The 16,895-nt window shown below is 31.4% G+C and overlaps 2 protein-coding genes across 2 annotated transcripts; both read right to left on the bottom strand.

The window, feature by feature from the left end:
- Positions 1-2,509: 2,509 nt before the first annotated feature.
- On the bottom strand, positions 2,510-6,815 carry LOC128920349 (uncharacterized). Its single transcript, XM_054227441.1, has 4 exons — positions 6,582-6,815; positions 6,355-6,519; positions 2,733-2,897; positions 2,510-2,662 (listed from the first exon to the last, which is right to left on the bottom strand). Exons 1-4 carry the CDS (start codon positions 6,813-6,815, stop codon positions 2,510-2,512), a joined length of 717 nt encoding a protein of 238 aa, XP_054083416.1.
- Positions 6,816-8,344: 1,529 nt separating this feature from the next.
- Positions 8,345-8,853, bottom strand: LOC105215932 (uncharacterized). Its single transcript, XM_011190125.3, has 2 exons — positions 8,693-8,853; positions 8,345-8,626 (listed from the first exon to the last, which is right to left on the bottom strand). Exons 1-2 carry the CDS (start codon positions 8,846-8,848, stop codon positions 8,474-8,476), a joined length of 309 nt encoding a protein of 102 aa, XP_011188427.2. The 5' UTR covers positions 8,849-8,853; the 3' UTR covers positions 8,345-8,473.
- Positions 8,854-16,895: the final 8,042 nt, after the last annotated feature.

Below are 16,895 nucleotides of genomic sequence, written 5' to 3'. Positions count from 1 at the left end.
TGTTCATAAAAATGTGGATTATTCGTGTAATTTTTATTTGATTTTTAACAGGTAAATACGAAGTAGATTAGCAGCAAATTAAAACAACTCTTATTTATATAAAAACAAGTAAGGAAGGGCTAAATTCGGGTGTCACCGAACATTTTGTACTTTCGCAATTTATTTATTTAATTTTATTAATATAACAATCAATTTGAGCCACATATTCGGCATGTATATGGTATAAAGTCCATTGAAAGTTTGAAAACCCTAACATTTGGTATATAGAAGATAGGGAAGTTATGTCTCATTTCACTCATTTTTGGCACGAAGATATATTATTAAAAGAAACATATTCCTTCTGAATTTCTTCAAAATATCTGAGAGACTTACCTATATTTTCGGTAAAAAATTTGTTAGAAGCACTGAGGTCCTCATATTCGATATATACGGTCTTGAAAACGTATGGACCTATTTTGACGATTTTAAGAAGGGCGATGCCACTCTTTAAATGCAGTATTTCTGTTCCGATACACGTACACTCGGACGGACAGACAGACATCCGGATTTGAACTTTACTCGTCACCCTGATCATTTTTAACCCTATATCTAACTCGTTTGGTTTTAGGACTTACAAGCAACCGTTAGGTGAACAAAACTATAATACTCTCTTTAGCAACTTTGTTGTGATTGTATGAAAAAAACCAAAAAAATAGTTTATAAAATATGTACAGTTGAACTTGCCAAACTTGAATTACCATAATCCACCGAAAGACTTCGAGTTATAGAAGTTTTCAATAAAAGATACAATTTGTAAGTCCAACTGTTTGTATATTCAGCTAGGATATACTCAAAGAAAAATGAACACTTTTGTGGCTCACTGTAAATATGTATAAATGAAAGATTTTTATTAATATATATTAAGAAATTTAATGTATTTTCCTTACTATTACGAAGTCATAACATAATTAATTTAAATATAACTGATTAAACAAATTTGCATAAAATTCGAATAGTCATATAATGGCAGAAAGCGAATTTCGAATTTTCATCATCAAAACAAGCACAGCATGTTTAGAATTTAAATTAAAATTTACTTAAAAATGTAATGAGTCAAGCGAAAAAATTGAAAAGTAAGTAAATCAAACTCAAGAAGTCATTAATTGCACTACCTACCAACCCATTGTGGCATATTGCAGAAACTTTCGGGCCCTTCTGATACAGATTATTGTATATTCTAATAATTAAGCAGCGTTGTACGAAATGAAACATGTTTTCGCTAAACAATTGTATGACCATTTGAAGTGTATGTGTATTTTCTATATTTTTAATAAATGCCCTTGTAGCCCTTTCGCACAGCCAAATTAATTGATACATTAAAATTTTAATTATTACAGCTCCGCTCTTTTATTCTAACATTACTAGACATCATACCTCGAATACTCCCATTGCTATTAGAGGTCACATTTGAATGCCCTACTAAAGCAATTATCCATGCTTATAGCGTTTTTAGATTAATTGATCAATTAAAACTTTTATTGAGAAACCCTTTTTTGCTTTTTATACTGCCGGCTACTCGATAACTGATCAGCTGTTATACATTTTTGTTTTTGCTTTTCATAAGGCGTTGGTAAGTTTCATCAGCTGATTAATATTTTTTAGCTGCGATATCTATCGTAGCTTTTTTATCAAAACATTCTGCCAATCGCAGACAAAGAACGTATATCGTACGTACGTCTTTGTCGCAGAGTTGCATTTGATTTTCAAGTCGATTAGGTTAGGTTAGGTTACTCTGATAGGCTATAAAGCCCCATATACATAGAACAGTGTTGGTCCTTTGCGATACTAGATGGAGTGCCGTCACGTGAGGAGTAATCATCCTTAAGGATGCCTGCAGTGCAAGCAGCGCCACCCATTGCACAGTCCCATATAGCTAAGAGGAGTTTTTTGTCAATCAGGAATTCAAGTCGATTAAAATGCAATTAAAAATAAATGTAGATTTAATTTTGTAGGGTAAATCGATCTTAATAAGCGTTTTAATCGAGCAGAGGCCGCTTAATTGCTCAATTAGCTCCTGTCTAAAAACGCTATTACAGACCTTAAGTATGGCTGTACTGAACTCTCTTTATAACAATGATCTACATCATACATAATACTATTCTTAATTCGACAGAGACCAGAGGTGAATTTAATTGTGATAGGAGGATAAGATTTATTTGTCAACTATTATTGGAAAAGTAATTAATTTTGTCATGGTTTGTTGGCGTATTTAATGTAATATCATTTATTTGGTGAAGGAATTTTTTGTATTTTTTTTGCGGTTCACCAAATTGTTTAATTATTAAATTTAAACAGACAAGATCATAATAATGTAATTACTCGTATAAATATGTATATACGTGTCTGCACGAAGATCTGTGTATTTTCGAGCTGATAAGACTGCAATCCACATAGAAAGAAGACATATTATAAAAATAATTATAAAATATACAAATTATATGCATTTACTTAGATTATTTATTCTTTGTTATTATTCCTTATATGTATAATACATTTCCGTGCGTGCACACTTAACGTTATTCAAAATCCATGTAACTAAAAAAGCGTAGTCTCCGCTTGGTAAAATTGTTACGCGATTTAAAAGTCCTTGATTGATGCGATAATTTTTCACAATGATGTCATGCTATAAAAAAAATTAAAGAAAAATGATTTAAATATTACTTTCATGTCTAACGAACAACTTCTCTACGCACATCTATGGGACATGAGTGATTGACATTCGTGTAAGGACGTATGAAGCTATACAAATAATTCACCAAAGGATTACTTTGAGTTGACAAAAATTTGCAACCATCATAATTCAGCTCGGCCATATAAGGGCGATAGCCATTGGACTTTTTCATAAATTTCAGTCGAACCTGTGTGTGTGAATTAAATACAATTGAATTAATATTTGTTTATGTTTAATCACTCATACACACCGTAGATTGCACCAATGGCGGCTGGAGTAGTTCGCCCGCACTGAGATTTCGTTCACATCACGTTTCACAGCACGCATGCGGCACTCGGTGAATTCTACAGAGCTTTTATTTAAAGATGCGCACATCACATTTGTAACTGTTAATTGCGGAGCTATTGTTAGCTTTAAAAATGTTGACAAACTAGCCAGGAAGACGAGCCACACTAAAGCGGCATCAATCGATTGGAGGTTCATTGTGTTTAAGTTTAGTTCTATTTCACTTTTTATTATATATAGGTTAAGTTTCAATTAACGTTTTGTTTGACTCTAATCATTAATTACATAATTACCGTTAAGTGGTATACGCGTGTGTACTGACGCATAAGAAAACCGAATTAGTTCTTGTTTTACTGAAAACGCAATAATTTATAAATGCGTGAATCACGATCAGCTAGTCCTTTGTTAGAAGCAGTGAGGTCCTCATATTCAATATGTAGGATCTTGAAAAATTATAGATCGAATTCGACGATTATTAGAAGAGCGTTTTTTTGGTGTTTTTCCTTGCTGGATTAAAGCATTTTTAGTGGTTTTCAACATAACTTTTGTATGGGAGGTGGGCGTGGTTATAATCCGATTTTCTTTCCATTTTTTGGACTGTATAAGGTAGTATCTAAAAGAAACGACTCTGCAAAGTTTCCTTGATATATGTAGCTTTAGTAGTTTACGAGATATGTAAAAAAAAAAACTTACTACATTTTGTTGTTATTACAAGTATTTTTATGCACCCGTGCCTTCTAATGCGTTTTTAAATACAACAAACGTGCTTGATACTAATAACTGATTAGTTTTAGGTACGCATACACGCTCTCTTATACGCGTTTACTAATTAACGGTAATTACTGCACTAATGATTGGAATAAAGCCAAAGGTTTATTGAAATCTAAATAATATATAATAGAAATCAAATACAAAAACTGAAAGTAGATACCATGAAACTCACATCGATCAATGCAGCTTTGGTTCCGCTCGTCTTCGTTATTAGTTTATCAACATTTTTCAGGCCAACAATCGCTATGCATGTGACACTTACCAACATCAAGTGTACAATTTTAAATAAGGGCTGTGTAGAATTCCCCGAGTGCAGCATGCGTGCAGTGAAACGTGATGTAAACGAAATCTCGGTGCATGTTAAACTACTCCAGCCGCCAGTGGTGAATGTGTCGGTGCGTATGCGTGATTTTTGTAATTTAGAAATTATGTATACTATTTATATGTCAAACATACAGTTTCATTTAAGATTTATGAAAAAATCCGATGGCTATCGCCCGTTTTTGGGCGAGATAAAATACGATGGCTGCAGATTTTTGAAAAAACAAAGTAATCCCATGGTAAAATACTTGTATAGTTTCTTGCTTCCCTACACGAATGTCAATCACTCATGCCCCTTAAATGTGCGTAAAAAACGTTTATATTTGTAAAATAAATCAGGATTTATTTTATTTTTTTTTTTTTTTTACTTATAGCATGATATTATATTGAAAAATTTTCGCATCGATCAATCTCTTTTAAATCGTATTACGATTGTACCTAGCGGGGATTATGCCTTTTTCATCACATGGACTTTGAATAACATGAAGTGTGCACGCACGGAAATGTATATAACCTATAAGGAGTAATAAGAAATTTAAATATTTCTATGTGCTTCATTTTTTTTTATGAAAAAGTAAATAAAAATATTCTGAGTTTTTAATATGTTAATTTTTTTTGGATATGTTTAAATTACGAATGAATCGTGTGCTAAGTATATATGTATGTATATATGTATAATTACTCTGTTTTATTTTTATTTATTTTTTTGTCTAAATTTAACAATTAAATAATTTGCCGGAAAGCAAAAAAATAATACAAAAATCGCATGCGATTTTTCTAAATTAAAAAACGTAATTAGGTAAATTATTTGAAATCTAAAAACATTCAACATATAATTAGTTGCAACTACATTATAAACAGTTTTTTTGGTGTTATGGATCTTTTATTTAGAAACAAAAAGCAGAAAAATTTATGAACTATTTAATACTTGCACAATATTAGTTCGAAAATTTTATAGAATTCAGTATTTTGAATTATAGTATGAATTTCGGGCATATCAGACCTGTCGTTCCAAATTTGCTCCAATTTTTCTAGCTTAGTCGGTATTATCTGGCTATAAAACGTATAGTTTTGGTCTGTTGCACCCACGAGAAGTAGTATTTCAAAGACGAATCTCTTTTTTTCTTTTCAAAGGATCAATCGAGGCATTCTTTTTATTTTCAACACCGAAATTTAGTACAAATAATTTCTCATCATGAAATGGATAGCACACAATTCGATCGAGATATTTGACAGTATAGGATAATTCCTAGACCGATTTCAATACAATTATTTCAATCACTACCAAGTTTTACTATATCCACGATTATCTCACTTAATTTTGGTAAGATATATCACATGTATCCTGATATATATAGCGGAAATATTTACTCGATTTCACCCTTTTTTGGCACAGTGGCACATAATTGTAAGGAAAATATTTCCTCTAAATTTCTATTGAATATCTGATAGATTTATTTAAAAAATTTCCGACATTTACAGAGGACCTCATGTTCGATATATGGAACCTTGAAAAGTTATACTCCGATTTCTTTTTATATATATTGTAAAGTGAACGAATCAAATGGAATCCAGAATTCCAACGGATTTCACATATTTTCAAGACATAAAATCGGGATGTTGAGAAAATAGTATATGCAAAATTTGGTTGAAATTTGTCGAATAGTTTCTGAGATATGGTTTGACCTAAAAGTAGGCCGACGCCACAACCATTTTCCATTTCTTACAACAATCTGAGTGCAGGCCTTCTCTACATCTCGCCTTTAGTTTATTTAGTGCTTCTGGCGTTTGTCGATAGTGTGTTAACGTTTTGTTAGTTTACAACTTAATCTTTGAGCGTGGGGTAAGCGTGATTGTTAACCAAATTACATTAATTCTCATAATGCAGAAGCAGGTGACAAATGGGAAGACACTTCCATATATGTATAACTATAACTTTATGAACAAAAATTAATATTAAGGGGCTAAAGCCATATATTGGATTAAATTATGTATTCATTCTTATTAAATTTGTAATTACATATATTTTTTACTTTCTTTTTATTCCTTATATGTTAAATACATTTCTGTACGTGCGCACTTTACGTTGTTCAAAGTCCATACGACGAAAAAGGCGTAGTCTCCGCTGGGCAAAATTGTTATGCGATTTAAAAGTCCTTGATTGATGCGATAATTTTTCAAAATAATATCATGCTATAAGTAAAGAAAAAAATAAATAATGATTTAAGTACTAATATCATAGCTGACGAAAAAACTTTGTTACACACATTTAACGGGCATGAGTGATTGACATTCGTGTAGGGCAGCATGAAACTATATAAATACTTCACCAAAGGATTACTTTGAGTTTCAAGAAATTGGCAACCATCAAAATTCAGCTCGGTCATATAAGGGCGATAGCCATTGGACTTTTTCATAAATTTCAGTTGAACCTGTGTGTATGAAATAAATACAATTGAATTAATATTTTTTCTGTTTAATCACTCATACACACCGTTGATTGCACTATTGGCAGCTGGAGTAGTTTTGCCCACACTGTGATTTCGTTCACATCACGTTTCACTGCACGCATGCGACACTCGGGGAATTCTACACAGCTTTTATTTAAAGGTGTACACTTGATGTTTGCAAATTTCATATGCAGCGCAAGTGTCAGCTTCAATAACGGTGACAAAGTAGTCATGAAGACGAACAACACTAAAGCGGTATTAAACGATTGGCGTTTCATAGTGATTATTTGCAGTTAATGCGTTTGGTTTTAATGCAGCTTAGGTTTAAATAAACTTTTGGCTTTACTTCAATTATTAATGCCTTAATTATAGTTAAGTGGTTTATATGATTGAGTTTACTGGTGCGTAACTAAAATCAACCAAAGTGAATCACGCGATAAAGTGTTTACTGCCACAAAGGCATTATTATCCCAAATTAGATGTTAATTGATGGTTAGAAAAATATTTCATCTAAATTTTATATATTACAATATATTCAATAAATTCTATTTGCATGGGTATATTTCATACATACAACCTACTGTAATAGTATTGCAACTATGCCACATATAATATTCAGCTGTGATGACTAAAATGTATTCCAATTCACTATTTTTATAATAGCTTAATGAGCTTAGATTCCTTAGATAACCGGTCTCTTATTAAAAACATTTTTATATGATTGAATCACAAACAGCTTGTGCTAAGCCAGTAGTTAAATATAGCAGATATCGATTTTAGACTCACTTCAACAACTTTTTGAACGAAAATGTCATACAAAATAGTAAAAAAAAGTTGGAGAAGACAATGAACCCGATATTTATTTAATTCGACGCTGAATTCTGATTTCATTATGCGACTATGAGAATTATGAGGTAGACTAAAAATAACAAAACCGATGGAAAGAAGTTTAAATAGATCAACCTTAATAGAATGTATTTCTGTATTCTTTCAGAAGTTCTGTATAGAACGAAAAGACATCAACGCAGCTATCACAATAAGCACAAAAATTTTTGTGTGCCAGTAAATTATAATGCTAAAACTTATATCGGGACAACGGTCAATGATTGTGGAATACTAAACTACAAATTAGGGTACGAAATTGTCAAATATATTTTTAAAGAATTTGTAGTGTTAGAAACAATATGGAAAAATTATTTAAAATTGCTAAAATAACACACCTGAGGCGGTTTTTTTTCGAAACAAAAATATTACTTGACCTTTACAATCTTCATGACAAAATCAGTTGCCCAAGTGCTAAATGGTGCCAGAAGGATGATCTCTCAAGCACCCTCACGCCCAAAGGAAAAGGGGCTCTCAATTGAACCTTTGAAGAAATAGATTCGACTAAAAACTAAGGTCTCTCAATTGCATTTTTAGAGAAAGAGATTCGACTAAAAACAGAGGTCTCTCAATTGAACTTTTTGGAGGAAAAGATTCTACTAAGTACAAAGGTCTCTGAATTGAACATTTGGAAAAAGAGATTCGACTAATAACTAAGGCCTCTCAATTGAACCTTTGGAGAAAGAGATTCGACTAAAAAATACTTCAACATACCATTTAGAAACCAAAACTCGGTTATTGAACAGATAATACAGCGCATGCCTGTAAAAGTGGACGGACAGCTCTGACATATATCCGAAATTATATTTAAAGAAAACATCGTTCATATTTGTGTAGTTCTAACCTATCCAAAGCTTGAATTTACTGAATGTATTTAAATTCATAATTTATATCGGCGTTTTGAGACAGTTTTAATGATCTGGCGCAATAAATAAAAATTTTCAGTGCTGTCTGGCCGCATATCTATCATTGCTGGAACACTTTATTTAACACATGAAATATGTACACGAATTATATGATATATTCTCCTTGCATGCCATAAAAGTTTCTTCATTCATTTTTGCCATGTAAAATACAATTCAAGTTGTAGACGCTTGATTTTATTTGACATCCATGTACCGATTAAGGCATACTTTCCATCCATTATCATTTTCATTGGACGCAATTTGCTGTCATCCAAACGGAGGTTCTTCACATGCAAATAAGTCTGAAACACACGAAGTTAACTGTGATTACAATATACTATATTATAGAATTCTAGAATAGGTTTAACCTCGTAAAAAGGACATGTATGATTGAAATTTGTATACGGCATTGCTTGTTGATAAACAAACTCCAGCAAGGCATTGCGTTTCGAGCGCATAATCTTGCATACATCGTAGACATTGTTGAAATAGAAATTCTTATAACTACCATCTATGTATTTCATTATCCTGCCGTGTATCTGGTAAAGTATAAGTAAAAGTAATTTTTATAGTAAGAAGTCATAATGCTTTCTTGCTTTGTTGTAATACGCACCGTTATATTATCCACCGGCAGCTTAAGCAATTTCACACGCACATTCACCAAATTTTCACGACTCATAGAACATTCTTCGAACTCCAAAAAAGTCGTGTCGAGAACTTTACAATTAAGTTGCGTGAAATTCGATTTTGCCGTCGCAGTCGGTAGTATACCATTTCGCAGTAAACTCAAGACAATTGCGTATTTGAGCGCAAAGTGTTCCATATTTTTGATATATCTATATACAAGGGAGTATAGTATGTATATATAGCTAGCAACGATTTTTCAATTTTCTTACGGAAAATATTGTTTTAAAGCCACGTTAAATATTTTATTATCAAGCTGAGTGTATAGCAGCTCTTTCTATGCTTTCAATATAATTGAGACTACCATAAAATTTAGATTTTGCACAACTGTTTGCAAAGTCATCTGTCCGCTCAATATATTGCAAATTGACACGCTTAAAAATTGTAATGGTAAATCGCACGCTTGCATTCCGAAACAATTAACTAATAATATTTAATCACCTAAAATACTAATTTTTAATGGCCTTATCAATTTAATATACCAAAATTTCAACAATGTATACAAAAATAGCCACAATTTGGGGGAAATTTAGAAATTTATAAAGTGTGTTTATAAAAAGATGCATCTAGAACACATAGTTTATTTTAGACGTTGTCCTCTATTAGGGAGGACAGAAAATGACATACATATATACCTTTTTTACAAGTGTTTGGATCTTTTGAAAATATTATATAAAAATGTATTGCACGAATAGCCTTTGCAGCCACTGTATACCACGTATCTGGCATGCCTCCTGTCGCTTGTTCCTGTCATCTGTATGATAATATTTCTCCTCTCTTTATAAAATGCTCGCTGGAAAGGAATTTAATAAAATAAATCATAAAATCGTCATCGTCGAGACTGTGTATTATATACAAAGTGATATCGATAAGTTGAAAGATCGTCATTATTGACAAATATCTTCTTAGCAAACTATGTTGAGCATTTAATTTGAATTCTTAATTAATTTTATTCGGCAAATGCAGTAAGCCAGAAGTGTAAATCTAAACAGAACAATTGTTTTATATTAAGAAAATTTTTTACATATCAATTAGCGGCTCGATGGACTTTACATGTCGAAAATGGATGAGTTTGCACTGAATAACAAAACATAAAGAGTTAGCAAATGAGAATTGAAATATAGGAACCAATGGAATTTATTCTATTTGAAATGCAAAGCTTTTTTAGAGCTTTTGAAGGGTATCGTTCAAGAGCTTTTGAAGGAAATTGAAGTCGGCTGATGCATTTTATTCACAGCTCCTTGAATTTTTGTGAGAATTTTAAAAGATTCATCATTCTAATGACATTACATTCATTCTAATGAACACTTCAATCTAAGCTTAGATGAGAGCTTTACAAGTCTAAAGCCTTCGCTCAAACACTTCTGCAATTTTATGCGAAAATCTCGTATCACACAAATACAAATATCAAAGCTTTCTTTCAAGTCCATAATAATTTGAGTTATAGAGGTAAACACGAGGAGGTACACCCTCAACACACAAACTGTTATCACTCAGTGCTTTTTATCATAATTAATTCATGAAATTTTCCAAGCACTACCATTAACTGATAAAATGTCCCAACAACAACCAGAATATCATCAAATCAATGCATTTAGCGACAAAATGAAATCCCAAATAGATTTAATGAAATTTTGTAAATACTCAATTTGCCATTTTCATAGCATTAACTTAACAGTTCGTTAATTTAGCAAACCTGGCTAATTCCTGCGAGCGTCATAAAAGAAAGTTGCCTACTTTGAGGCGTAATGGCGACAGAAAAAGAATTAATCAAGACGCTTGGGGGCCACATTATTTTTGTGGCAGTCTATGGAGGTCTCTAAAGCAAACGGCAGCTAAACAAAATCAATTGCGTTGAAACATAACGGCATATGCGTGGATATAAAACGAAAATACGTTTTGGAACAAATAAAATCGCGGAGAAAAATCTGCAAAAACAACAAAAAAATAAATGTGAAAAAATCTGTGCAGGAGGCCACAGCTGAGCCAGATTGTCAACGTATTTGCGGGCTGTATGCTTGTAGTTGTTTATTTTCGTGCGAAACCTTAGCATATATTCAGGCTGATAGGCGTTAAGACTTTAATGCGTACATATTTTTGCGAATTTATCGGTTTTCATAAGAAAAAATGCTGACAATTAAACAAGTAAATTATTTGGCGCATAAATTGAGATCTAATATATAGCAAAAAGTTAAATGAAGGAGCAATAAATAAATAAATTAAAGTAAACGTTGGTATTGGTAATTACTTACTTCTTCATAAAAAATTTTTATAAGTTTTTTTATTAAAAATTTATTTTTTTCTAGAAAATATTTAATTTAAAGTTTGAAATACTCAATGGAATAAAGCACTAATCTAAGCTCATACACAATCACAACCAATAAATTGTGCTACTTCCAAAAACTTCATCCTACTTAAAGATATAAATTAAATTATTGAACTACTTCAGAGCCAACGAAATTAAATACTGAGAGTTCAAATACCAGCCGCTCGTCTTTGAACTCATGTAACCTTTTTTTCCACTTTTCACATATTTTATATTTTCCTTTTGATTTATTTTTTATATTTTCCTTTAATTTTACTTTTGGCCCTGCTCTCATCATACTTCACTCAGACAACTTAATTTCGTGTTAATCAAAGTTCATGATTTATTTACAATTCAATGAATGAAATAAAATCGACTGCATGTTTGGTGTGCAACGAAAATTATGCCAGCAAATGTTTCCCTTTTTTTGTAAAGCAGCCCACCAGCCCAAAGAATCGTACACCAATAGCCAGAGTGTAAATATTATTTATGCTCACGTACAATCAAACATCGATTGAATACACACCATCTCCATCCACCAGCAAATATCTGTTGATACCCAATTTGGCTTTTGGTTTGAAAAATCCCCACTCTGCGCCTATTTGTATGCTACGCATCACTGCATAATATTGTTAATATGAAAGGAAAATAATTTATGGATTCGGTTGAAATGGGTAGTGTATATTTAACATATATAATATATAGAAGGTGCATGTGTATATATTATATATTTGATATTCGACGCGGTCATTCAACTCGCACAAATATGGCAAAGCGGATGAAGTGGCTCATGAAATTTGTAGCATTTCTTAAAGTAGCCAATAATAACTTGTTATTCATGCTTTCCTCGATTCAGCTTGGTCACAGTGGTTATCTTTAAGATCTTCCATATAGAATTGTTCCATGGGGGATTCGAGAAAAACATATAGTGCTTCTCAAAAAAAATTAAAAGTCAAAAGCATATTAGATTTGTAATACTTTTCGTTGTTACAAAGACCGAGCTCAAATTTTAAAAAAGAGTTGCAAGTCAATTTAAGCGCTATTGAAAGATCTGTCATATATTCCGACATCGAAAAAATACCCTAAAAAGCTTAGTCCATCCATATATTTTTACTGTGCAACATAACATACATTCAACTAAGTGTCCCATACAATCAATAACACAATTCAGAGTAAAACGAATTAAGTTAAGACAAATAACATGCTTCAGCAAGATTAACTAATTACCTCACGCAAATATCAAAAAAAAAGTATTTAATGCACTGCAACAAATACAATTAAGTATTTCTCAGTATAAGGAAGTTACTGAGTGACAACAGCAAAATTGATTTCAATGTCAAAGCACACTTGTGTGTGCATTTGCGTGAAATGTATGAAATTCAGCTCAACAGCATTAAGCAAATCCCTACGACAAGCGAATAAAAATATAAAAGAAAACAGCAAAAACAATCAGGTACATTAGCGCAAGCCACCGAAATCCTTTTGAGCGTTTTATTTCGGTTACTTTTTTATTTATTTTTTCGATTTTATTTTAGTTTTTTGGTTTTACCACACAAGCGCTTATCAGCTAATGTCACTTTAGATGTAAGTACGTTTGTATATGCACTTATTAGAGGTAAGTACTTTGGTTACATAAGTCAATGACATACTTAATAAAAAATATACATATATATACTTATGTCATAAGTGTGAACATTAGAGGTTGAAATGTTGAGTGAATGAATATGTACATATAAATACTATTGTACAGAGTTGCCATTTGTATTTAAAATTGAATTTTCATAAATATTATTAAGAGCTTTTATACTGTATTTGCAGCTGAAATTCTACTAGTTTGATCAGAAAAATTATAGTTAATAAATATAGACAGAAATTAAGATAAACGATTATCTATTCACTAAATAATCTTTGTGGAAATAATAGAATAGCAACAATCTAAAATACACTGAAGTAAGCAGCATTTGTGAACTTCTGAAACACTTTTGTATGTGGTTGCCATGATGCTATTAGATTATCGTATTCTAAACATTATAGAAATAAATAGTGCAGATCAGAGCTTCATAAGTTCAAATAATATAATAATTTTAGAAATTCATATAAATTTTTGTTTCTGTAACTTAGTAATAAGTTCTAGATTACAAATTTACCAACTATTATATACTATGTGTGTAGTAATGGTAAATTTTGCATCACCACATTATCACAACTTCGCAATCTTATTGCTTGAAACGATTTTTAAGCACTTTCACTGGTAATTTCCTTTTGAAATTAGAGCGTTAAGGGTTTTAACTTTCATTTTATGTTGTAGAAATGCATGAATAAGTTGGAGTGTTAAGATATTAAGGGATTACATGGGTTTTGTCGGGCATATTTTTTATATTTTTTTCTGTCTTATAGATACTTAATTAAAGAATAATATCTGAAATTAAAAAAAAAAAACATTGTGATGTCATTTTTGGTGACTCCTCGGAAAAAAGATGCGTCCGCCTTACCAGCATAACTCCTGTCAGGATCATCTAAAGTGAAAAAAATAACAAAAATAGGTGTTTTAGTTAAGACAATAAACTCGTGCTTGAACGAAGGAAATATAAAAAAAGTAAAAAATGGAATTTTGGCAGACATTTTTCCAAAAAAAACTAAAAATTTCGGTCAAATTTGCTTGACATTTTGTTTTTTTTTTTATTTAATAGTTGTAACTGAAAAAAATCCCTCGTACAAACATGAGTAAATTTGGTAGTTTTAGAGAACATGTGAGTACCGACTTTGAAAACACGGTTCCGAGAAAAACGCGTTTAAAGTTTTGAGTACAATAGACGTGTTTTATTTGACCACCGCAAGCTAATAGCTATATCATGGCCAAATAAAACGCATTTAGCTTATTTCATATCTTCGCTTAAAAATGAATTTTGTTGGCAATGCGGGCCCGAACTCTCAGCTGAAATGTAATTTATTTGAAAAAAAAAGGGTTCAATTTATAAATCAAATTTCTGATCTGATATTTTAAGGAATCTACAATCATTATTAGATCCGGGATTGTCAAAATAAATATGGAAAAAGGTTTTATTTGAGATTTTGCACATCGGTAGAATTTAAAATCTTGGTTTGTTTACATTTTTTGTCTACTTTTTTTTTTTGGCAAAAACCTAACTATTGTGAATGAAAAAAAAGCGATGAACTGGCAATGCCTCTAGTTCAATATACAAGCTATGATAGCTTATGATAAGTCAACATAATTATGTTGGCTGAGTCTTCCATACAAAAAAAGCTAATAGCTTAATTTGCTGGTCAAATAAAACACGCTTAATAATACCTGACTTGGAGCGCACACAATCCCAAGGCTGTATCACCGAAACTATTATTCGAATCGACTTGATTCCTTGCTTGAAATCGATATTTTTAACTCACGAGACCCATGCAACCCCTTAATAGTAACATATAATCAGTGGCAAATTGGAAATAAAAGCTTTATAGTACAATTTTCAACAAAGTATTTACGCCTGGTTGCCAACTGAAATGTAAAAAACAACTAATTAAAATTTGCAAAAATATACAGCAATTTATTCTAGGAGTAGGAGTACAAAAATAAATAAAGATTTTCGAGACATTACAAAATATTAGTTGTCTTCGAGAGTGGCCAATCGAACAAACTATGCGAGCTGTTCAAACGAACTGGCAGTACAACCTAGCGCTAACATGTTCTCTAAAGCATTCACAATAGTATTCAGTTCATTTTTTTGGTTGACAAATACTATGATATTAAAGGTGTATTTACCCTACAGTTTCGAGTAGCATTCATATCATAAATTATATTTAAAAAAATATAATTACTTCAGATTACCAATTATTTGTTTTTTGAGCAATTTTTACCATTGTGAATGATCTAAAATATGTAAAACAAAACTGGGTAGTATTGCAGATAGCAGCTGTACCACTTTAACCCTTTCATGCCCAGGCAGCATTGGGCTTCTAATTCTCGTTATTTAAATATTTTTGACCAGCGGTTTTTTCAATTCTGTAGACTTATGTGTTGTGGAATACAGTTACATTTTTTGTTATGAGCTGTGCACGTGCTTATTCAGTAGGCGATCTCCGCAGAATGAAATTGTCAAAAATCATTTCGCGAAAAAAGTTATACAAAAGTGGTTACACAAAAAATGTTCAAAAACATAAAAATAGTTTTTTTATTTTAAAACAAATTGAACTATGTAAATATAGATAGGAGAGTTATTTAAAACAAAATAGACTTTGAAATTTTTATTTCTTCATATTTGAGTTAAGACTAATATATATCTGTCCTATAAACAATGTTAGCTCCGCCCATTTTAATGCGGGCATGAGAGGATTAATGTGGTATCCGCTTAGTCGCTTGTATTGAATTGAACTCAGTAATTTTGTTGATTATACATGCGAATTTTTGCAATGCAACAACAGAGGCGAATTAATAAATAATAGTAAATATTGCCAAAGAAACATAAAACAAGAAACAACGTTAACTTCGGCTGTACCGAGGCTAATATACCCTTCACAGGTGCATTTCTTTTAGTAACTATGTGTTTAAGCAAATCTAAAGACTTAAGAAAAAGTAAGTAAAAAAATAAAACATTTTACTAATTAGTTTTAACAGGGTTGTTTGGTAGAAACATTAAGGTTATATAGTTAACCGATCTGATCAATTTCTTCGGAGATTATATTATTACCTTAAGCAGTAATCCATGTCAAATTTCGTGAAGATACCACGTCAAAAGCGAAAAGTTTCCACACAAGCCATTGATTCCGATCGTTCGGTTTGTATGGCAGCTATATGCTATAGTGAACCGACCTGAACAATTTTTTTTGGAGATTAAATTATTTCTATGAGCAATAACTCTCACCAAATTTCGTGAAGATATGTAGTAAAATGCGGAAGTTTTCCATACAAGCCCTTGATTCCGATCGTTCAGTTTGTATGGCAGCTATATGATATAGTGGTCCGATATCGGCAGTTCCGACAAATGAGCAGCTTCTTGAAGAGAAAATAACATTTGCAAAATTTCGAAACAAAAAAAAAATTAATAACAATAATTTTTATTTAATAAAATAATCAGTTAAATAAAAAAAAAACAAAGTTACTTTTTAATAATAGATTTCACAGTATAATAGCAAGGAATGGGTAGTAAAAACAAGTCAAATTGAGAAAATTTATGAATTAAAGCGGTAAATAAAGCTTTTTTATAAACAACGTTTTAGAAGTAATTAAATTTTTAATTGCAACAGTAAAAGCAAATGTTTTTTGTAATTACCCCTAACAAATTACTTTTTAATTTCTGCTATCAAATTAGAAACAATTCATTTGCCTAATGAAATGCAACATTATTTTCACTAATAAATTAATGCATTTGTCGCGCACACATGCAACTACAAACCCACAACACGAGCTGGAACATTTCAGCCAACTCAGCGACTCCCACAACGTCTCCGCCCAACGTAGAAATACGAGCGTCAACATTAATGTAGCCACTTAAATTTTATTATCACTTAAATGTTATCAATAACGTCAACACAAATGCAAATTAAATTTACAACCATTCGAACGCCTTATGATA

The sequence above is a fragment of the Zeugodacus cucurbitae genome, chromosome 3 (assembly GCF_028554725.1).
Source record: "Zeugodacus cucurbitae isolate PBARC_wt_2022May chromosome 3, idZeuCucr1.2, whole genome shotgun sequence".
In the NCBI taxonomy this organism is placed as follows: domain Eukaryota; kingdom Metazoa; phylum Arthropoda; class Insecta; order Diptera; family Tephritidae; genus Zeugodacus; species Zeugodacus cucurbitae.
This window is presented reverse-complemented; position numbering and strand designations above follow the sequence as displayed.